Genomic DNA, 23,667 nt, shown 5'->3' with positions numbered 1-23,667 from the left:
TCCTAAGTTTAAAACTAATCTCTCAGCAGAAAAAGAGGGGTTTAAAAAAGCCAAAAGCTGAATGAGGTTTTTTTTCCCCCCTTTGTAGTCCTTTTCAGCACCTTTTTGTTAATGCAGTATGTAAATGAGGCTCAGAGGGCTTTCCTAAGTGTGGTAAAAGTACAGGCAAGTCCAGCAAATATCCTCTAATGACTGTGGGTCAAATGGGGTAGGCAGATGCAACTGAGTACAGAGGCAATATATAAGAGGACATAGGCTGAATTTACCATGCTGGGGAATGCCCCCTTGGCATTAGCTTTGTGGAGGCGGGCAGTCGGCTGTGTGTACAGTGGAAAGTAAGTTTCAGCAGGCATTTAGAACAGACAGAAATAGACAGAGATAGGGACAGAGAGGAGAGGAGCAGATAGGAGGGTGGATTGTGGGTGGTTTTCTGTGTGAGCTGTCAAGCCAGTGTCCTATATACCAAGTAACTGGGTGCTGGTTGTGCATTATACCAAGATACTGGGTGCTGAGTGAGCATTACACCAAATAACTTGGTGATGGGTGTTCATTACACAAAGTCACTGGGAGCAGTGAAGACAGTGTACATTCTAATAGGTCACTAGGAGCAGTGAAGACAATGTCCATTCTAATAAGGCACCGGGAGCTGTGAACACAATGTCCTTTCTGAAAAGTCTCTGGGAGCAGTGAACAGGGTGTCCATTCTACTAACTCACTTGGAGCACTAAAGACAGTGTCCATTGTACCAAGCCACAGGGAGCAGTAAAGGTAGTGTCCATTCTAATAAGTCACTGGGAGCAGGGCCGGCCTTAGGGTACACAGGGCCCTGTGCGAAACTTTTTTTGGTGCCACCCCCACCACCAAAACCTACCGCCCACTCTTAGCTGCATTGTTGCATGTCCATAACCCCATCATACCCTATCAGGGTACAAAAAAACAGTAATAGTAGCAAATCCTGACACTACTTATCCTCGCCAGTCATCCAGCCAAGCATACAGACGCTGGGGCACAGGGAGCTCATGCAGGTAAATGGTGGTATTACAGTGACACACAGCGGTGCTCAGTCCATGAGAGGTACTTACAAGAATACAATGTAGAAAATAATAGCAAGACGGCACTCACCGGATTCAGCTGGATACTGTTTATTTGCAAGGCTACCTTGTATGCCATTGTATTTGTATTCAGGGATTTTTGCAAATAAACAGCATCCTGCTGAATCCGGTGAGTGCTGTCTCGCTATTATTTTCTACATCATACCCTATCAGGGGATGGTGGGGGTTGTGTTCATGTAACACTGCAGCTTTCAGGGGATGATGGGGGTTGTAGTCATTTAACACTGCAGCTATGAGGGGATGATGGGGGTTGTGGTCATGTAACACTGCAGCTATGAGGGAATGATGGGGGTTGTGGTCATGTAACACTGCAGCTATGAGGGTATGATGGGGGTTGTGGTCATGTAACACTGCAGCTATGAGGGTATGATGGGGGCTGTGGTCATGTAACACTGCAGCTATGAGGGTATTATGGGGGTTGTGGTCATGTAACACACACCAGCTATCGGGGGGGGGGGGTTGATGGGGGTTGTAGTCATATAACACTACAGCTTTTAGGGGATGATGGGGGTTGTGGTCATGTAACACTGCAGCTATGAAGGTATGATGGGAGTTGTGGGCATGTAACACTGCAGCTATGAAGGTATGATGGGGGTTGTGGTAATGTATCACACACCAGCTATCGGGGGGGGGGGGTGACGGAGTTGTGGTCATATAGCACTTCAATTACCAGGGTATGATGGGTGTTGTAAACATGTAACACTGCAGCTATCAGGGGATGATAGTGGTTGTAGTCATGTAACACTTTGGCTTCCAGGGTATGATGGGGGTTGTGGTCATGTAACACTGCAGCTATCAGGGGATGATGGGGTTGTAGTCATGTAACACTTCAGCTTCCAGGGTATGATGGGGGTTGTAGTCATGTAACACTGCAGCTATTAGGGGATGATGGGGGTTGTAGTCATGCAACACACACCAGCTACCAGGGTATGATGGGGATTGTAGTCATGTAAAACACCAGCTACCAGGGTATGATGGGGGTTGTAGTCATGTAACACACACCAGCTATCAGGGTATAATGGGGGTTTGGGAAATACTACCAGCACTCAGCAGCCTGACAGACAACACATTGATGATGACACTCACTGACAGAGTTACTGCTGCTCCTTTTCATAGTCCAGTCCCTGGTAGGAGGCCTCCAGCTGCCCCCATCACTCCCCCTCCTCCCTCCTCACACACAACAGGAGAGGGGGAGGGGCCGTCAGCAGCTCCGTGCAGCATGTGAGTGTGAGGAGAGAGGAGATAACCAGCCCGGGCCAGAGGCAGCATCCGGGGGCTGAGAGGGCCTCATTTGCCAGGTACTGATGGTCTGGCAAGTGCCTATGTGGCCTGAGGGCGCTGTCAGGAAGGCAGGAGAGGGGAAAGAAACAAACCTCTGCGGGAGGAGGAGGAAGGCCAGCTGGGGGCGGGAGGGGGGCGTTCCTGCAGACAGAACATCTAACTTACAAATTTCCGTTTCCTAAGTTGTGTGCTGTTTGTCAGCAGGAGCGCACCCTAGCTGTCTGGGAGTGATGCTGCGCCCTCTGCACACCCCTAAGGCCACCCCTGACTGGGAGCAGTGAAGACAGTTTCCATTCTAATAAGTAACTGGAAGCAGTGAAGACAGTGTGCATTAAACAAATTCACTGGGAGCAGTTAATACTATGTCCATTCTAACAAGACACTGGGAGCAGTGAACACAGTGTCCATTCTAATACTTTAATGGGAGCAGTGAAGGCACTGTCAATTCTAACAAGTTACTGGGAGCAGTGAAGACAGTGTCCATTCTAAAAAGTCACTGGGTGCTGTAAAAAGGGTTACTATTATCAGCAGGGCTGTGGAGTCGGTAAGCCCAGCTCCGACTCCGACTCCTGAATTTTATCAGGACCGACTCCGACTCCTGCTCCTTCATAAATGGCCAGTCATATACCAGGGTAGTTATTTATCACACTGGCTTAGCAGCTTCTACCTAATGTTCTACATGATCCTGTGGCAACTTCTGAGGGAATAAGGAAAGATATAAAGCAGCTTCTCCTGTGTGTGCAGTGGATGCAGCCAGTCTCCAGCCTCCATGTCCTGAACTACTCACAACTAGACTAGATGGAGCAGGTGTTTTTTTTTCCTGCTGACAATCTTCTACGTTTCTAACGAAATATTCACCATACACACAGAAACACTGCTAACAATGTCAGGTCCCTGTAATATAGAGGTCAGCCATAGTGATATAGAGTGGGTCACACATAGTGATATAGAGAAGTCATACATAGTGATCTAGAGGGGTCACTGTGAGTGTGGGGTCAAGCCATAGCACACTAGCACATACACACACTAACAGCCTGCTGCAGCTATAGTACATACACGAACATACACAGCCTGCTGCAGCCATAGCATACACATATACACACCGTTGCAGCCAGAGAACACTGAAAAAAAAAACTACATTGAGGACAGAGGTTACTGCTACACTACTTATGGCTTCTCCTCCTCCTCTATATTACACAGGATATCTTCATATTACACTGCTGCTCATATACAGTCATCCAGCATCCAAGAAGAGAACAGCACAGATCTCCCCCTATACAATGGACTCTTCCAGCTCAGAATAAAACTGCCAAATAGTGACCGACAACTTTTTCTTGACCACCCTTATCTAATAGGGCCAGTGTCCTATTACTGATATATTACCCGACCACCCTTATCTAATAGGACCAGTGTCCTATTAGAATATTGCTCATAATATATATTGAGTAGCAAAACTTATAAAATTCATATCAAAACTCAATTTTAAATTGTTCTAAGATTTTTTTTAAAGCTGGAGTCAGTACATTTTTTCCGACGCTGACTCCGTCTACAGCCTCCATGTCCTGAACTACTCACAACTAGACTAGATGGAGCAGGTGTTTTTTTTTCCTGCTGACAATCTTCTACGTTTCTAACGAAATATTCACCATACACACAGAAACACTGCTAACAATGTCAGGTCCCTGTAATATAGAGGTCAGCCATAGTGATATAGAGTGGGTCACACATAGTGATATAGAGAAGTCATACATAGTGATCTAGAGGGGTCACTGTGAGTGTGGGGTCAAGCCATAGCACACTAGCACACACACACACTAACAGCCTGCTGCAGCTATAGTACATACACAAACATACACAGCCTGCTGCAGCCATAGCATACACATATACACACCGTTGCAGCCAGAGAACACTGAAAAAAAAACTACATTGAGGACAGAGGTTACTGCTACACTACTTATGGCTTCTCCTCCTCCTCTATATTACACAGGATATCTTCATATTACACTGCTGCTCATATACAGTCATCCAGCATCCAAGAAGAGAACAGCACAGATCTCCCCCTACACAATGGACTCTTCCAGCTCAGAATAAAACTGCCAAATAGTGACCGACAACTTTTTCTTGACCACCCTTATCTAATAGGGCCAGTGTCCTATTACTGATATATTACCCGACCACCCTTATCTAATAGGACCAGTGTCCTATTAGAATATTGCTCATAATATATATTGAGTAGCATAACTTATAAAATTCATATCAAAACTCAATTTTTAAAAAGATTTTTTTTAAAGCTGGAGTCAGTACATTTTTTCCGACGCTGACTCCGACTCCAGCCAAAACTAGTTCCGACTACGACTCCAACTCCACAGACCTGATTATCAGTCAGTGGGTGCGCAGAAATCAGTGGCACTATCCACCATCCAAAACAAAAAAAATATGTTGGTCCCTCTAAAATTAAGAAATCCAGCAATATGTCCAAGCATCAGTCCCTTCAAGGTAAGGCTAGTGTCAGCAGCCAAGGTGCTTCACAAGGTGGTCCCAGTGTAAGAGTTGTGGGGGTCGTGAACTTAACTGTATTGGAGGAAGGTTTCAGCTCCCAGTTACACAGAGTGGGCAAGTGAACACCAACCAGTCTGGGATTGTTTACTGGATCCTTTAAAGATCCAGCTCCACGGCAGGCAGTAATCAGTAATCCAGGAGACCGCAATTAACAGAGGGGTCGTTCAGGAGTAGTGCTGCCACCATTTCATGGCAAGGTCAGGATGTTTCCTCTGCCCCATTTCCTGTGGTAGACAGGGCCATCAGCAAGTGAGCTCCTGGTGAGGCTAGCACTCCCCCCAGAGTCTATGATTTGATGCCGCTAGTCCACCAGCATCCTTTGCTGTCTGTGGTGGAAATTGAATGATTGGCTGATTGTCAATTTTTTACACTGTTACAACAGCATTTGTTGAAGAAAATATTATTCTGTAATGTACTTGTACCACTTGCTGGAATTTTGTAAGCTGATTGCCTCCATGCTTTGAAGTTTTCATGTTTATGTAAAGCTATCTGTTATGAAGTGACTCCTTAAAGTGTACCTGTCTGTATAACTTTCAAAATCTAAATGAAGAGTAGTAATATAAAGCATGTTTGATGGTTTAAAAAAAGAGACTACAGACATGAAGTCTGCCCAGTACAGGGTGTCACAGCTCAATGTGTTTGTTAATTACATGACTGCCTTCTCTGTGAGTGTGTAGATGACCTGAGAAACACATGACTTCCTGCGTTTAGACTTTTTTGGGAAAAAAGAGACTAAAGACAGGAAGTGCAGTGTTTTCTATGATAACTAAAAATAAATAAAATATTGAACGTAAATGGCAAACTTCATTTCTACTGTTTCACATCTACTGTTGTGTTAGACTTTGAAAGCTATAACGAGAGGTATACTTTAACCCCCGACCACACCAACCCCCCCCCCCCACCCCACCCCGCGATCGCAGGGGGAGATCTGTCACACTAGCCGGGCCGGGGCTCAGTGTCAGAATGACGCTGATCCCGGTTCAGCACTCCATGTATCTGGTCTGCAGCAGACCAGAATAATAGAGCACTGCTCGCTTGCTCTCTACATTACCCCATTTAATAGCCCCTCCACTCACATCTGTTGTGACTGCTTAAGGTGGTACCAAGGGTCAGAGTAAACAAACACTCTAGCCATTCTACCACAAACTGCAGTCATCTATCCCTTTTAAAGGGGTATTCTCAGCTGCCAAACTTACTCCTCCTCATGCTAATGGCCTGCTTTCACTTCCAGCATTTGGTGAAGGGCAGCCACCTCCACAGTCATTGGATTTTCAGGCTGGCAGCACTGTGCTCCTCTGCTCTGCACTCTTCTCAACTCTGCTATTCCAGCTCCCATTCTGACAGCTGTAGCTGTCAGTGTGAAGATGGCTTTTCTGCTGATACTGTGGCTGGGCAGGGGAGCCATGAGGGAGTTACTTACACTTCAGTTGTGACACCACCAGTTGTGATTTGAAAGAAAAAGATTTTCACTGAACAACCCCTTTAAACTATCACACTTGCGCTGTGTGGTTACCACACCTGTGCATTCTACTGCCGTTATTTATTATTGTCTTTCAGATAGTAATTTCTACATGATTTCAGCAAGACTAACACTGATGTAAGGTGGGCTAACTTAGGGAGTGCTGGAAATGATTTCAGATTTCTGTTGAAGTTACTGCCTAATAATAACCCATTGCAGAAAACTGAAGGGGGTATATATCAAGACTGGCGTATGTGTAAATAAAACCCTGCCCCCTTTTTCTAGCTGAATTTACTAAGACAGCCCTGCACCTGGCTTAGGCATTGCAGGGAAGATTTACACCTGCACATGAAGATTTGTATCATGATTTATGCCTATAAGCGAGTGTGTGATTTACACCTATGAGCGGGCGTAAATCATGATAAATCTGTCGTACCACGCCTCTTCCCCGCCTTGCCGCTGGCATACGCCAGACAGAAAGGAAGAATCTGCGCCATCTCCCTGGCGTACAGATGGGCATATCCTAATAAATCCCCCCCCCCATTTCTTTAGTATATTTAGAAGGGAAAAAGGAGAATTAGTCTTAAGCATTGGTATACGGTAGTAGTAATGTAAGCCTGTTAGCATACAAACTGTCATGGCAACTGATAAAGCTAGAGGCATACAGCAGCTAGAGCAGCAGCTCCCGAGTTGAATATACAGTACATGTACTGTTGCCAATGTGCTTTGAAAGCTGCAGAACAACACGTTACTTGATAAAATGTTACATTAGCACATTTCAGAGTGTTATATTGTGGTAAGATCTTCAGATTTATTCTAATGGGTACACAAACTCTTTTAATAGATCTGCATATTACAGCTCTGACAAGTGCATACAAACTAATAAATATTACACAGTCATATAGTAACATAGGTTAAAAATACACAAATACATCCATTACAACCTAATATAGATTTGACAATGTTGGTCCACAGAATGGTTAAAGCTCCCATAATTTCTTACCAATCATTTAGGGCAAAACTATAGCAATATTACAATCAAGATAAATGTGTAGCTCATCGATTCCCTGGTCAGTAATTTATTGCATATAACTTATGATGTTTTGCTTTTAAAGGGGTTGTCCAACGATAATCTTTTTCTTTCAAATTACCTGGTTTCAAAAAGTTATATAGATTTGTAATTTTCTTCTATTTAAAAATCTTAAGTCTTCCCATACCTATCAGCTGCTGTAGGTCCTGCAGGAAGTGGTGTTTTGTTTTCAGTCTGACACAGTGCTCTCTGCTGCCACCTCTGTCCAGAGGTGGAGAGGTTTTCTATGGGGTTTTGCGACTGCCCTGGGTAGTTCCTGGTTCGGACAGAGATGTCAGTACCTTGTCAGATTGAGAAAACACAATTTCTTGCAGGACATACAGCAGCTGATAAGTACTGGACTTAAGATTTTTAAATAGAAGTAAATTACAAGTCAATATAACTTTTAGAGACCAGATGACTTGAAAGAAAAAGATTTCCGCTGGTCTACCCCTTTAAGAAAGGTATTCAGACCTCTAAGACTTTCAATAATTTAACCATTACAACATTGTGCGGCAAAGTCTTACTGCTCTAACAGTAAAGAATACTTGTGTATTTCAGATTCAGATTCCACAGTCTGGAGACTTGCTGCTTGAGGTATTTTTAGGAAGAAAGGATCCTGACATGTGTGTTATTATAAGGGTAAGAAAAATGGAGATCAATGATTTAAGAGGTGATCAAGGATTATCAGAAAAACATAGCTGCTTTCTTCCAGAAACAGCACCACTTATGTCCACAGTTTGTGTGTGGAATTGCAGCCCAGTTTAATTGAAGTTATATACGCATAACGTGAGGACAAATGTGGTGCTGTTTTTGGAAGAAAACAGCTATGTTTTTCTGGTCTTGGATAGCCCTGAATATGGAAATGCTCTGCTCTCTATTGTGGCTTAAAGGGTCACTTTTAGCATAAAAGCATATGCCATGCTATATGGTATTGAAAAACCTAAGGAAAGCATACTGACATCAACTTTAAAGGGAATAACATTTTTAAATTAAAGGGGTATTCCACCTATGCCCTCCACGAACAAAAGGTTCAAAAGCCCCCTGGTCTTGCTCACCACCCCTCACTGAATTTTTAGACACCTGTCCCGCTCTTCTTAGTGCCTCCATTCTATGTTTCAATTTTTAAAATCAGAAATGTAGATGGCGACAGCCTGGAAACTAAATCACACGGCATGTCCTAGTCTGCCCGCAGCATTATGGACTACCTCTCAGGTAGTAGACGCGTTGACCATAGAGCTCTGGTTGTCTTACCAATCCAAATGCCTAATTGCCTATATATATATATATATATATATATATATATATATATATATATATATATACTAGAAAATGTACCCGGCGCTGCCAGAGTATAAAGTGTCAGTGTGTTAATTAGATTTGTTCTAAGGTGCCCAGGAGGCCAAGCTAAAGGTATTGTTTCATCTGAGTTAATCAGTGGAATTAGTGTATACCTGTAGTGCATAGTTGGAGGGGTTCTGTATACCCACAATGTATAGTTTTTAGGGGTCTCGCATATCTGTAGTGCATAGTTGGGGGGGCTGTATACCTATAGTGTATAGTTGAGGGAGGTCCTGTATACCTACAGTGTACAGTTGGTGAAGGTCCTGTATACCTGTACTGTATAGTTCGGGGTCCTGTATACCTGTAGTATATAGTTGGTGCTGTATACCTGTAATGTATTGTTGGTGGAGGTCTTGTATACCTGTAGTTTATAGTTTGAGGGTCCTGGATACCTGTAGTGTATAATTGGTGGAGGTCTTGTATACCTGTAGTATATAGTTCGGGGGTCCTGTATACCTGTAGTAAATAGTTTGAGGGTCCTGTATAACTATAGTATAGAGTTGGTGGAGGTCCTGTATACCTGTAATGTATAGTTTGGGGTCCTATATACCTGTAGTATATAGCTGGTGGAGTTCCTGTATACCTGTAGTATATTTGGGGTCCTGTATACTTGTAGTATAGAGTTGGTGAAGGTGCTGTATACCTGTATTATAGAGTTGGTGTAGGTCCTGTATACCTGTAGTGTATGGTTTTGAGGTCCTGTATACCTGTAGTGTATAGTTTGGGGTCCTATATACCTGTAGTATATAGTTGGTGGAGTTCCTGTATACCTGTAGTGTATAGTTTTGGGGTCCTGTATACCTGTAGTGTATAGTTTGGGGTCCTGTATACCTGTAGTATATAGTTGGTGGAGGTCCTGTATACCTGAAGTATATAGTTGGTGGAGGTCCTGTATACCTGTAATATATAGTTTTGGGGTCCTGTATACCTGTAGTGTAAAGTTTGGGGTCCTGTATACCTGTAGTATATAGTTTTGTGGAGGTCCCGTGCACTTGTAGTGTATAGTTTTGGGGTCCTGTATACCTGTAGTGTCCTGTATACCTGCAGGGTTGTATTTACCCGTATGGCAGTGTTATTCAGTCACAGTGTGTCGGTATTGGTCATGTCTGGTATGGGGGTGTTATCCAGTCACGGTATGGTGGTATTGGTCAGGTCTGGTATAGCGGTGTTATCCAGTCACAGTATGGCGGTATTGGTCAGGTCTGATATGATGGTGTTATCCAGTCACAGTATGGTGGTATTGGTCAGGACTGGTGTGGCGGTGTTACCCAGTCACAGTTTGCCGGTATTGGTCAGGTCTGGTATGGCAGTGTTATCCAGTCACAGTATGGCGGTATTGATCAGGTCTGGTATGACAGTGTTATCCAGCACAGTATGGCGGTATTGGTCAGGTCTGGTATGGCAGTGTTATCCAGTCACAGTATGGCGGTATTGGTCAGGTCTGGTATGACAGTGTTATCCAGCACAGTATAGCGGTATTGGTCAGGTCTGGTGTGGCGGTGTTATCCATTCACAGTATAGCGGTATTGGTCAGGTCTTATATGACAGTGTTATCCAGTCACAGTATGGCGGTATTGGTCAGGTCTGGTATGACAGTGTTATCCAGTCACAGTATGGCGGTATTGGTCAGGTCTGGTGTGGCAGTGTTATCCAGTCACAGTATGGCGGTATTGGTCAGGTCTGGTGTGGCGGTGTTACCCAGTCACAGTATGGCGGTATTGGTCAGGTCTGGTGTGGAGGTGTTATCCAGTCACAGTATGGCGGTATTGGTCAGGTCTGGCAGTGTTATCCAGTCACAGTATGGCGGTATTGGTCAGGTCTGGTATGACAGTGTTATCCAGCACAGTATGGCGGTATTGGTCAGGTCTGGTGTAGCAGTGTTACCCAGTCACAGTTTGGTATACTTGTTGTGCCCTGTATATACATGTACTGTATAGATGGAGTAGGGGGTCCTTTATATACATGTACTGTATAGATGGAGTAGTGGGCCCTGTATATACATGTACTTTATGGATGGAGTAGGGGGTCCTGTATATACATGTACTGTATAGATGGAGTAGGGGGCCCTGTATACATGTACTATATAGATGGAGTAGGGGGTCCTGTATACATGTACTGTATAGATGGAGTAGGGGGTCCTGTATATACATGTACTGTATAGATGGAGTAGGGGGTCCTGTATATACATGTACTGTATAGATGGAGTAGGGGGTCTACCAGTTATTTCTGTGGATGTTGTGAGGCAGCTGCCCTAGCAACCATTGCTCCCTGTGAAAATGAAAGCAGTAATCCTATTGGTTGCTAAGGCTCCAACTGCCGTGTCTGCTGCAGCTAATTATATCACCTGTGTTTGCAGTGAGGAGATTTCCCCATTCATCTCTATGGGGCGCCTCTCTTCCCCCCTCCCTCCCCTCCTGTACATCTGGCGGGGACGGGACCTTCGCAATAACCTTCCCGGGCACCCAATGTATCTGTGTGCCAAATTTGGGGTCAAACGGTTCAGGCGTTTGGAAGTCTATAGAGGACAGACAGACAGACAGAAGGACAGACAGACAGACAGACTTTGATTTTTATGATATAGATATGTCTGGGAGTGATGTAAAAATAAAAAGGTATATCCACTATCCTCCATAGCTGCCATTCCAATGGCTCATTATGGCTGATTTGTCAGGGTTGGGGAGTTTTACGTCCCTTTTTTATTTTAACCACCTCAAAGCACATATAAAAAAAAATGTGTCCCTGGACAAATGTATCCCTGGTTTTTACAAGCATTTAGTATTCTAACTTAGTATTCTGGAACGTTCTTAAAGAAAGATTAAGAAAATATGCTGTTTCAGCTCCACTGTCTGTTGTCAATACATGTTCATCTATTACAACTGCAGGGCTTTTATGAAATACAGGAAGTGAGGATGGGACATTCAGAGCTATGTGCTCTCCTGTGCTGTCAATCACAATGACACCAATTTGCTGCAGATTTTAAAAAAATGCTACAAAAATTGCCAAAGTTTACTGTGAATGTCAAGACATGACTGTAGAGACCATGAAAAAAAAAAAAAAAAAAAAAAAAGATACTGCAACTTAAAGGCAAACTGACAAAAGGTTAGAAGACTCTAAGCTGCTGTTAAATTTCCATAGTGCATGGAACTTAAAGTGACACTGTCACCCCCTATTTGCATTTTGACTGCTCTCCACAGGTGTAAAGGGTAAATGTTACAGCTTGCATTACTTATTTTATATTACACCTTATGATGCTTGTTCTGGTGAAAAGTAGTTTTTATCACCTGTGGATTGGTATATGTGGGCGGGGCCTCGTGGCCTTTGTGCCACATCGCTCCACCCCTAGCACCACTTATCCCTGCCCCCATCCGTGACGTCATCGCTGCATAGGCCCCGCCCCTTAGTGGCCATTGGTGTGGGACAATCAAGGGGGGTGGGGCCTACAGCTTTAGGCTGGCCCTTCGAATAGCTGCAGAGGGGGTGGGGCCTATGAGGCAATGACATAACGAATGGGGGCGGAGTTAAGTGGCGCTAGGAGCGGAGCGATGTGGCACAAAGGCCACGAGGCCTCACCCACATATACCAATCCACAGGTGATAAAAACGACTTTTTACCAGAACAAGCACCATGAGGTGTGATATAAAATAAGTAATGAAAGCTCTAACGTTTACCCTTTACACCTGTGGTGAGCAGTCAAAATGCAAATAGGGGGTGACAGTTTCACTTTAAAGGATGATGGTAGTTTTCTTACCTTCATCCTAAGCAAAATTTTATCATCCAGGGTAGTAGAGGTTTTCTCTCTGGGCTTGCTCCTGTCTGGACAGTCCCTGTCATGGACATACGTGGCAGCAAAGAGTCAGACCGGAAAGAATATACCATTTGCTCTAGGGCATACAGCAGCTGATAAGTACTGGAAGTACTCGCTCCGGAAATATGTAACTTAGTGCATATTTTTGTGATTTTACAGGTATCGCCAAATATGGGAGCTGCAGAGCTCACAACTTGTGTAGCTGGCATTAGGAACATTAGCTTATCAAAGGAAACGTTTTGGACCATATTTGAAGTAATCGAGAATGGTGAACTTGGTATGTGGTTTATATACATAGTTATAAATATCAGAATTCATGAGCAGAATTCATGGATAAGAGTCCTTCAAGTTCAACCAACAGATCCTACACTGTGTTGATCCAGAGAACAGCAATCCCAATTGCCCAAACAAAGGGAGAAAAATTCCAAAATAATCACTAGATCAATGTTTCACCAGAAATCTATAGGTCATAACTTGTAATTTTATGTTTTTTTTAAAAAAAGCATCCAGGCCTCCCTTGAATTTATTTAATGAATCAGCCATGACAACATCATGTGGCAGAGAGTTCCATAGTCTCACTGCTCTTACAGTAGAATCTGCATCTATGTTAATGTTGAAACCTTCTTTCTTCCAGACGTAGTGGATGCCCCTTGTCATGGCTACAGGCCTAGGTGTGAAAAGATCACTAGAAAGGTCTCTGTACTGTCCATTAGATTTATATTATCCCAGTGATGATTATTTTAAAACTGCAATTCTATTGAATTTCAAGATGTGGGATGTTATAAATCAGTGTGGGGTTTAATTGTTAGAACACTGAAAAGCAGCTGAAAGTTCTTTGCACAAAGAAGCAAAATCATGGATTAAAACATAAGGAAAATCTTAATCTTGGAATATAGCCCAATTTACTGCTAACAAAAGTGATAAAATGATAGCTGTATGTTTGACTTTATTCTATTGTTGATATAAATACAAAGCGACTGTGTCTAAACTCTTGAATCATTTGAGACTAATTGATTTGTGACACCCATTGTTTATATGGAAGGGCATTTAAAATGGTCACTGTGATTTCAAACAACTTCCCATATGGAATAGCATATGTCAGCTGTAACATATTTGTAAATCATCTGACCAAAAATTACTTCTTACCCAGAAAAAACACTCTCTTTCTTTCTTGCAATCTGCTTTTCAATACCTTTTGTTAGGCTCAGTCTATAGTCACAGATAGAGATGAGCAAAGTAGGCTTCATTAAGGTTTGTACAAAGCTGAACCATCAGCTTTTGAATCCTGCTGTCTGCCTGCCTCGGGAAGAAGGTGGATACATCCCGAGGGCCACCTGGGAAACATGGAGACAGTCTATGGCATATGGCTGTAGCCATGTTTTCAAGTCGGTCCTGGGGATGTATCCACCTTCTCTACTGAGCAGGTAGACAGCAGGATTCAAGAGTCGATGGTTTGGCTTTTTATGAACCTTAAAGTGTCACTGTCGTGAATTTTTTTTTTGCAGAAATCAACAGTCCAGGCGATTTTAAGAAACTTTGTAATTGGGATTATTAGCCGAAAAAATGCATTTTATCATGAAAAAGCAGTTTGAAGCTCTCCCCCCTGTTTTCATTGTTCTCCTATGGAGAGAGCTAAATAAAAGACCAAAACAAGACAACAAAGAGTTAATCTAAAAATACATCACCCTCTATCTCCTTTGACAGTCACCACTGACCTCTCTGAGCTCTGATTACAGCTGTCAACCAGCTCTGTGCCTGTAATCCTCTGTTATCTGCTTTCTGCTGTTGGCTAACTCCCCCCCCCCCCTCTCCCTAGAACAGACTGGGTACATCTGATGCAACAAGTCACAATTTCCTGATTTTTTGCAGTGGATGGAAAAGAGGAGGGGGGGGGGGGCTGGGAAAAGGCTTTTTAAATGCAGATAAAGGCATATTTGGCTAATAAACCCAATTACAAAGTTTCTTAAAATCGCCTGGACTATTGATTTCTGCAAAAAAAAAGAAATACGACAATGACTGTAACAAAATCTGCTTTGCTCATGGCTAGTTGCAGCCCAAGATGAAACACAGGAAGTGGGGGTAGACCAAGATAAGGTAGACCAACATGGAACACAGGGGAGAGGTAAAATGATTCTGGGCTTTGTACCGGCAAACGTTGCACCTGCCTTTATTCCAGGGTCGGGAGAAGGAGTTTTGGTGCCCTAGGCAGAGAAGGCAAATGGCGCCCCCCCCATCAGAATCAGAGCTCCCCACACAGTATATAGTACTGAACGTGCCCACACACTGTATTAAGATCCCTAATACATACGGTAGTTCTCTTATGACACTCCTACCACCATAAAGTGATTACATATTACATGAATACTGCTCTGAACAAAACAGAAAGATATCACCAATGATGGCATTACATAATACCGCCACACCATGACCCCTATCACTACAATCCTATAACAGAGTGCAGTTACATCCATTCTCTTCACTGCACTCTTGTGGCAGCGTTTTGCCTGCGGTCACAAGAGGCCGCTCTCCTCATCACATAACAGTGCACTCACACACCCCTGACCCTGCAGAACATTACATAACAGTGTACTCACACACCCCGGACCCTGCAGAACATCGCATAACAGTGCACTCACACACCTCTGACCCTGCTTTTAATTCAAGATCTGTCCTAAGGTCCGTTCGGCAGGCAATGCAGTTATTGACATGTATTTTATATGAGAAGACATACAGTGGGATTGACATCCTGCTGTATGTAAATTAACCCCCCCATACCATCTCATTGTTGTGCATGTACCATGGACTTTGGACTTTCGTATGAGCATTCTACTTGATGATCAACGAAATATGGTCCCTGCACCCTCATTTATAATAAGTTATGGTCAATCTTCCCTCCTTGTTTTGCCTTCATTGGCTATTGTTATTGTTTTGCCTTTACTGGCTACTGTTGTTGTTTTCTGACTTTGCTTTATTGTTAAAAATACTTGAAAATCTTTCAATAAAAAACTATTGAACCGTAAATTAACCCCCCTGGTGGCCGGAGCATAAATCACAGTGACAGAGCGCACCCATCCTCCCACCCGCACAGACCACTTAAAGGAGATCTCACAAGTCATGTAGGCTTAATCAAGCTCCTCTCTAGTGTGCTCAGTGCTGTGCTGCAGCCAGGCACAGGTGTCTCCTCTTAGCTAGCGGCTCTGGACGCTGAACACACCGCTGGGACCCCCCGAAGCAACGTGAATTTGCATAGTCAAATCTGCTGCGGATTTGCTTTGTGCGTGAAGCTATCCTTAAAGGGGTACTCCAGCGTGACGTCTCAAGCCCGCTCAGCCAGTCAGTGACAGAGGTGGGATCTTAGCCGACTTAAAACGGATCCCGCCTCTGTTACTGACAGGCCTAGCGGACCTGAGACGTCACATCTCGAGCCTGCGTCAGACACCAGAAACCGTCCGGGAATCGGGGACCAGAGCGCCGCGATATGGGACCCGCCGCTGGAACCACTTTTCTCTCAGCCACCTCCTCCCCGGCCAGATCAAAAAATAGCTCCCACGCTGGAGTACCCCTTTAAACTTTTGCAGCTCTGTGTCAAATTGGTGTGGCTTAGAGTGTCAGTGCCCTAGGCCTGCGCTGCATCTCCATCCCTCCTCCCCGCCTTCTTTATTATTAGGAATACCCCTAGGTAGGATATCTCCTCATTATCAATTGTTCAAACACTGCACATGTGCTCGATCATTAAGGCACATGTGCAGTGTTCAGACAAGTGGTGATAAGGAGAAATCCTGCCCAGAGACGTTCCTAATGATGAAGTGCAGGGAGGAAAGACAGAGAGGCAGTGCAGGCCTAGGGCACAGATGGTCTAGGTCATGCCAGTTTCACACAGGGCTACAAGTTTAAAAATTGTTCTTCAGGACAGTAACTGCATCACCTGCCAAACGGACCCCAGGATCTTGTATGGAAAGCAGCTATCCGAAGGTATAAGCGTTTAGGAGAGGGCAGATTGTGGGTACAGAGCCGTTTTAAATTAAGGCTTAGGTCTCATTGCTGCAGCAGTTAAGTGCTTAGTGTAACCTACTCTTTTTTCTGCTCACATAAATCTGTTAGGACATTCTGTGCTAACAGATAGGAAAGCCTCATCAAAGCCTAAATATTTTTGTCAAATACAGTTATTTTTTTCTATTTTATTTTCCTATTTTATAGAGCGTCCTGTGCACTATAAAGAAAACATTTTAGCAACTGTTCTGGAATGGAGTATGCTTCCTGATCCTGGAGCTGCCTACCTGCTTGTAAAACCATTTAATACAAGATTCCACCCTTACAATATTGGTAAGTATTTTTTTTTTTTCTATTTACAGATGTGTCCATCCTTCTTTCCTTAACATTAGGTAAGGATTCTAATTCCTTATTTAAAAGAAAACAAAAAAGCAAAACATAATACAATATTACAATATGCTAGCAATGATCATTGATTATAAGGACAATACTATTTTTCAGCATTTATACCTAAAAGGAAAAAAATTATGCATAAAAAATTATGCTGAAATTGTGCTACAGCCAGAGTATTACATGCATTGAAATTTTATCGCCTACCACTGACCTGAGATTCACATTTGGACATTATTCCTATGATAATTTTTAACTGGAATTCAAGGCCGTCTTTCCCCCTTTTTTTTTTTACGGACATGAATAAGGATCATTACCATTATTTGCAGCTGTCATTAAGAAAATGCGTCTGTCGATCCCAATGTGTGCATGTAGCCTAAAGGTCATCCCCTTCTTCAGATAATAGTTAATTGATGGTGGCAGGGGCGTAGCTAAAGACTGATGGGCCCTGGTGCAAAATTTTAGCTTGGGCCCCCCATATCCCACCCGATGAGGCTTGGTCAGAGGCCTAAAAAAGTTATATCCAATGAGGCCCCCTAATGTGCCACTGTGTCCTTATGAACTGTCACTGTCCCCTCATGTACTGTGCCAATGTCCTCTATAATTAATGCACTAGTCTCTAATAATTGTTTCCCAATCTTTGAGTCGCCAGACAAAAAACTACAGTTCCTATCATAAGCTGCAAGCAGGACATAAGTGTGTTCCATAAGTGTCTATCTATCTATCTATCTATCTATCTATCTATCTAGATTGCTTTAGTATACAGTATGTAAGCAGCATGAACTAGATGAAGAGCGGGTGCCAGTAGATCACTGTGACCACTATGGCAAGGTAAATTCTACGCCACTCCAATGGATCAAGTGCAGAAAAATTATATTTATTTCATCCAACAAGGTGCAGCACAACAGAGCAGTATAGCAGTGCTCCATCTATCTATCTATATCCATCTATCTGCCCATATACACCATTGCATGAACATACATACAGACACATAGAGTCCTATAAGTCCATATGGTCAGGCACATATATACCCATTCAGATACACATAAGCTATATACACAAGCACATACATACAGTCACACACACATACAGAGGCACTTTCACTTACATGCAGTCTCATGTACACATACAGTCAGGCATACCCAGACAGGGACACAAGCACTTACAGAGTACTCCTCTCCTGTATGTTGCCAGGCAGTGTGGCAGCTTACTCCCGCAAGGGAACAAGAGTGCCCAGCAACTCCTTGTATGCTGTCTCCAGGTCCTCTCCTCACTGTTTGGCATCCTGGGACTGGTAGCCACAGAAAGAAGGCCTTGTTCAGCAGATCTCATCCTGTTCCTCCTCTCTCTCCAGCAGCCATGTAATGGGGTCGGGCATTCTGCAGTGTTGTCTGCTGCTGCACAGAAAAGTGATGAGCATCTGTGACAGCAGTATCTGGCAGGGGCCTTCAGTCTGGTGGTGGCCCTTAGCAACTGCTTAAGCAGCACGGAAAAGGGGGGCCTAGGAGGGAAGGAAGGATGGAGAAGTGTCCACTGCGCTGCCTGTTACTTTTTATTTACAATACAGCCTAGGCGGCTTTCAATGAACTGTTAATCTGGATGGCCGACCAGTCTGCCAGATTGTCCCTTGTAATAATAAAGGCTAAAAAAACATGCAAGGCGCCATAGGGTGATAACATAAGGCAAAAGGGACAAGTGAACACAGTTTGAGTTTAAAACTGTTCACCTGGTGGTGTTGTGCTAAGAACACAACACCTTTTTGCGTTTTCAGTGGAGAAGATGATGATGATAGCCAGAGCAGTGTGGTCCAGATGAGGATACCACGATTCCAAGCCAGGGGATCGGGGAGTAAAGAGTTGTAGATTAGGTGTCAGGTACACGGATTTGTCCGGGGACCAGAAGGACCAAAATAACAGCGCTGGACAGCTTCAAAGTTCAATAGGTATGTTATTACACTTGATATAGGAACATAGGAGACATAGGAACATAGCTTACAGCAAGTAAAAAAGATAAAACATCAACCTTAAAAATTATATTTATACATAATGAGTTAGAAATTCTCAGCAGTCGTTCCTTTTAATACAGATGATTGGTTGTGCATAGAGATGAGCAAATACGATTCGATCGAGATGGTATTCGATCGAAAATTCAATCGAGTAGTGTGACGAATACGCGGGAAACATTCATAAGCCCTCCCCTTGCACTTGGTGCTTTTTTTAATCCAATCACCATGCAGGGATGGCCGTGAGGGACCCTGGGAGTACGCACCCAGCGCGAAAACGGGGTCTACCCTCATTGGATGGCTGAACCACATGACCCTGAATATTTGATAATTGACTTCCACCTCTCAACCGCAGATGCGCTTTCAACTCTAGCCAGGGAGAGATCTTGGAGCAGGAAGAGATAGGTTTTAGTAGCGTTTTGATTAGGCAGGCTTACTACTAAACTCAAAAGTCTTTTTCAGGGCTAAGATCCAGCCAAAAAGGTCATCTTTGAATCCAAAGCACTTGTCAGTGCTAAAGCATATATGATATAGCAGCAGCAGCAGCAGCAGCTGTATTCATTCCAGTACCCTGTGTGTACGAGTGATTTATAGTGTCCCTGGTTTAGCCTACTAAGGGCACGTAAACATTATACATATTGTGCCAGTTGCCCAGTAAAAGGCACGTGATACCTATTGTGCCAGTTGCCCAGTAAAAGGCAAGTGATACCTATTGTGCCAGTTGCCCAGTAAAAGGCAAGCGATACCTATTGTGCCAGTTGTCTAATAAAAGGCACATGATACCTATAGTGCCAGTTGCCTAATCTCTGCTCTGCTGCGGCCTAACGTTCGTACAGCGTAATGCGTGATACGCGCGAATAACGTGATGCTCTACGGACGCACATTGGAATCATGTATGTAACGCTGCGCACGAAATACGAAGGAAATGTGTGAACATTGCTGTAAACATTTGTAAAGCGTTTGCAAATATTTTCCTTCGCAACTGCGGAGAGTGGCATAATACTGCGATTTTGGGGTGTTGGGTGCACCCAGGCATGCCCCCCCTGATGTCACAGTGTCAGTCCGGAGGTGTTGGCATCGTTTAGGGAGGTTTCATGGGGGACTTGGTGACCTCCAAGTGGTCGGATTTGGATTTCCAAGTGCATCAAATTTTTTTCCCATAGACTATAATGGGATCGAATATTCGTTCGAATAGTCGAATATCGGTGCCTATTCGATTCGAATTTTCGAAAGTCGAATATTTCACTACTTGCTCATCTCTAGTTGTGCAGAAGGAATGAAAAGCCTAGAAATAGTCAGTGATCTAATATCTGCCTATGAGCCCTATACATGTAAATATGACAATGTGTGATCTCGTATATGCAGTTTTCCACCTCTTTTTCTCTGATATGATTATTTGTTGCTGGGTAACACATTCATAATTTCACAGACCATATGTGTTAAGTAGAACTGACAAGTTGAGAAAAATAAAAGTCTGAGTGTAGCAGTAAAGAAATGACAATTCCTACTCTGGATTTAAGTTGAATATTGTTTGTTAGACTGTAGTACGAGAAAGAGGATTTGAGAGTCACTAAAATGTAAAAGCCTTTATTGAAGTGAATCCTGAAGTCATTATTAAATGCTGTTCTCGGCTTCTTTGGACTCTTACAGGATATATTTCCTTGCGCTTATTTCACTCGTTCCTTTAGCTCATTCTTTGTGTAGATCAATGACATCCAAGAGACTTTGCCAATTAAACAGGAACAATAATCTATCAAAGGCTGACAAAGACGAAAAAGACCCACAGGACAAGTAAAGACCTCACTTCAATTAGTGAAAACCTGCCAGAGTCCAGACAATATTTCCATGCCTGTTTCAGTAATACAAATACAACATAAAATAAATCTAACATGCGTTTGTAACTAATAAAACTTTGGCTAAAACTCTGTTCAATTAGATTTATGACAAATATTTTTTCTAGCTAAAGATGTGTCCACTATTTAGTTAAAAATTCCAATTTCACAAATTTATACAAATTCAAAATTGGCAGGTCTTGTGGGGTGTTTCCTGTACGCAGTGGGTTGTGGTCTCAGGAAGGACTAGTGAACTGGAGGCAGGGTCATGGGCTCCCAAGGCTCACCAATGGAGAACAAAGGCTAATCTGTTTAGTCCAATTGCAGAGAAGAGTTACTATTAGAGATGAGTGAACCTCGAGCATGCTCAAGTCTATCCGAGCCCGATCGTTCGGCATTTGATTAGCGGTGGCTGCTGAAGTTGGATAAAGCTCTAAGATTGTCTGGAAAACATGTATACAGCCAATGACTATATCCATGTTTTCTACATACCCTCAGGGCTTTATCCAACGTCAGCAGCCCCGCTAATCAAATGCAAAACAATTGGGTTCGGACAGACTCGAACATGCTCGAGGTTCGCTCATCTCTAGTTACTATAACAGAGATTACTGAAAAAGTAAATGGTATCTATAATAGGTGTCATTACGCATGGCATATTACAGCTTGCTGTGTATGGGAATGTGTCCTTATGTGGACCCCTGTTAGTGTCAGCTTTATGTTATCGTGAACTAAGAAACAATTATTATCCCCACAAAATTATGCAATTTCATTTGTTTAACAAATCCTTTTTTTTGTCTTCATAATACATTGTAAGGTAAAATAAAGGGTACCAGTGGAAAAAACAACTCGTAATTCAAACTTGTCCTGCAGAAAATAAGCCCCCATATGAGGAAAAAAAGTGAGAATTTTTTTTTATTTTGGGTGGTCTGGATAAAGATAAATGACAATGAATGAATGCATGGCAGGTTAGCACCAAGATTAGCTCATTGTCAGGGCCCAGGTGGACAATGAGACAGGACAAGTGGGCCATAGGGCTAGCACCCCCCACAATGTCCCTGCCTACTTGCAGAGCAAGTCCTAAATGAGCCTCCACAACTAGGCGAAAGTCCCTGCTCTAAAATAAGTGCAATAACACGGACAGACGGACAGAACACAGACAAAGTACAGACAAGAAGACAGGATAGAAAGGCAGGCAAAAGATGAGAAACAGAATGGAATGGTCAGACAGACTGGGTCTGCAACAGAGAAGGCGAACAAGGTACAATGGTGTCAGACAAAGGCAAAGTTAAAAAAAAGAGGCAGAAAGTCAGGATACCAGAATTACACACTGCAAAGCAAAAAGTTGGATCAAGCTGAACAAAACAAGCTGAACAAAGCTTTTAAGAGCAGTGAGTGAAGGAAGGAAAGAACCCTATAAGGAAAACAAAGTACTGGACTCAAGGCTCATAGGTTCAGGCAGAGAAACACAGAAGGACAGAGGGGGAGAGATCTGTTCATCAAAGCACAGCAGGGACAAATAATGACAAGACAACACCAAAGGTAAGTGCAGGGAGAACTGAAAGACATGAAACGGACAACAGAAGCAGAAGACAATCGCAAAGAACATAGAAAAACCAGGAGCCGAAGTTAAGGCCAAAAGTTTAATCTTACCTGCAGAGTTTGATTGTTGCAAAAATAGGCCAAATTATAATGATTGGAGAGGATTGGACTGACTGAACCTCTGTTGGTCATGAGAAAGAAGGCAACGACTCCTACTGGAGTGTGTGTGTGTGTGTATTTTTTATATGTATATATATATATATATATATATATATACACACACACACACACACACTGTATTTTCCGGCGTATAAGACAACCCCTGACTTTCAATCAGATTGTCAGGGATTCGCCTTATACGCCGGAAAATTTTAACCTCTGCCTGACTGCAGCCCTGCTACGATCAGGCAGGGGTTAACTGCAGCTAAATGAATAAAATAACAAACAGTTAACTCACCTGGGCCCGTTCCCGGCCTCTGCCCGTTTTCTTCTCTGGTCCTGTTCCCCGGCGCAGGCAGTGTGACGTACACTGGCTGCGCCGGGGATGCCCGAAGCTCTCCTGAGCAGCCGAGCGTCTAATCGGAGAACACTTGACTTCTCGGGAGAGCTTCAGAAGAATGACAGAGGCTACGGGTACTTCCGGAGCCTCCCGAAGCCTCTGGAAAATACGAAGTTTTGATTCCAGACCCCGTCCTGCCGAGAAATCCTCGTCGGACGCCGTGCGCGCGCTCACCAGAGATGAGTCCGACACCCATAGAGAATGACCAGGACTTTGAGACGGGGATAAGTATAAGGGGCTCCACCAGGGGTCGGGCGGGCTTCACCCTGGCAGCCGGGGTGACAGGTCCCCTTTAAGGGTGCCTTCACACCTATCGACTCGCAGCGTTAATAACGCTGCAAGTCGGCTAGGTCCTGGCAGATCACTGTCAGTACATACACGCAACGGTCTAAACGACCGCTGCGTGTATGTAAATCTGCCGGCCACTTAACCCCTTCTGATGCCGGCCGGCAGCCTCCCGCTCAGCTCTGTATACATTACCTCCTCGCCCCACGGGGTCCCGGCGTCCTGCTTTCGCGCCCGGCCAATCAGTGTGTTGCCCTGCCGCAGCCACTGATTGGCCGGGCGGGAGAGCAGGACGCCGCTGCGTGTATGTACTGACAGTGATCTGCCAGGACCTAGCCGACTCACAGCGTTATTAACGCTGCGAGTCGGTAGGTGTGAAGGCACCCTAAAGGAGTTTGCTGACCATATGATAGATACTGTATTTGTGGCATATCCACAAGG

The 23,667-nt window shown here is 43.7% G+C and overlaps 1 protein-coding gene across 1 annotated transcript in view; it reads left to right on the top strand.

Annotated features, from left to right (window-relative positions):
* The window catches only part of ARAP2 (ArfGAP with RhoGAP domain, ankyrin repeat and PH domain 2), a 250,653-nt gene that overhangs the window by 187,122 nt on the left and 39,864 nt on the right, over positions 1 to 23,667 (top strand). Inside the window, exons 25-27 of the mRNA XM_069977501.1 lie at positions 8,042 to 8,122; positions 12,789 to 12,906; positions 16,827 to 16,952. Of these exons, the coding sequence (XP_069833602.1) occupies positions 8,042 to 8,122; positions 12,789 to 12,906; positions 16,827 to 16,952 (325 nt within the window). The remainder of the gene's footprint in view (positions 1 to 8,041; positions 8,123 to 12,788; positions 12,907 to 16,826; positions 16,953 to 23,667) is intronic.

Source organism: Dendropsophus ebraccatus, chromosome 7 (genome assembly GCF_027789765.1).
Source record: "Dendropsophus ebraccatus isolate aDenEbr1 chromosome 7, aDenEbr1.pat, whole genome shotgun sequence".
Classification (NCBI taxonomy): domain Eukaryota; kingdom Metazoa; phylum Chordata; class Amphibia; order Anura; family Hylidae; genus Dendropsophus; species Dendropsophus ebraccatus.
This window is presented reverse-complemented; position numbering and strand designations above follow the sequence as displayed.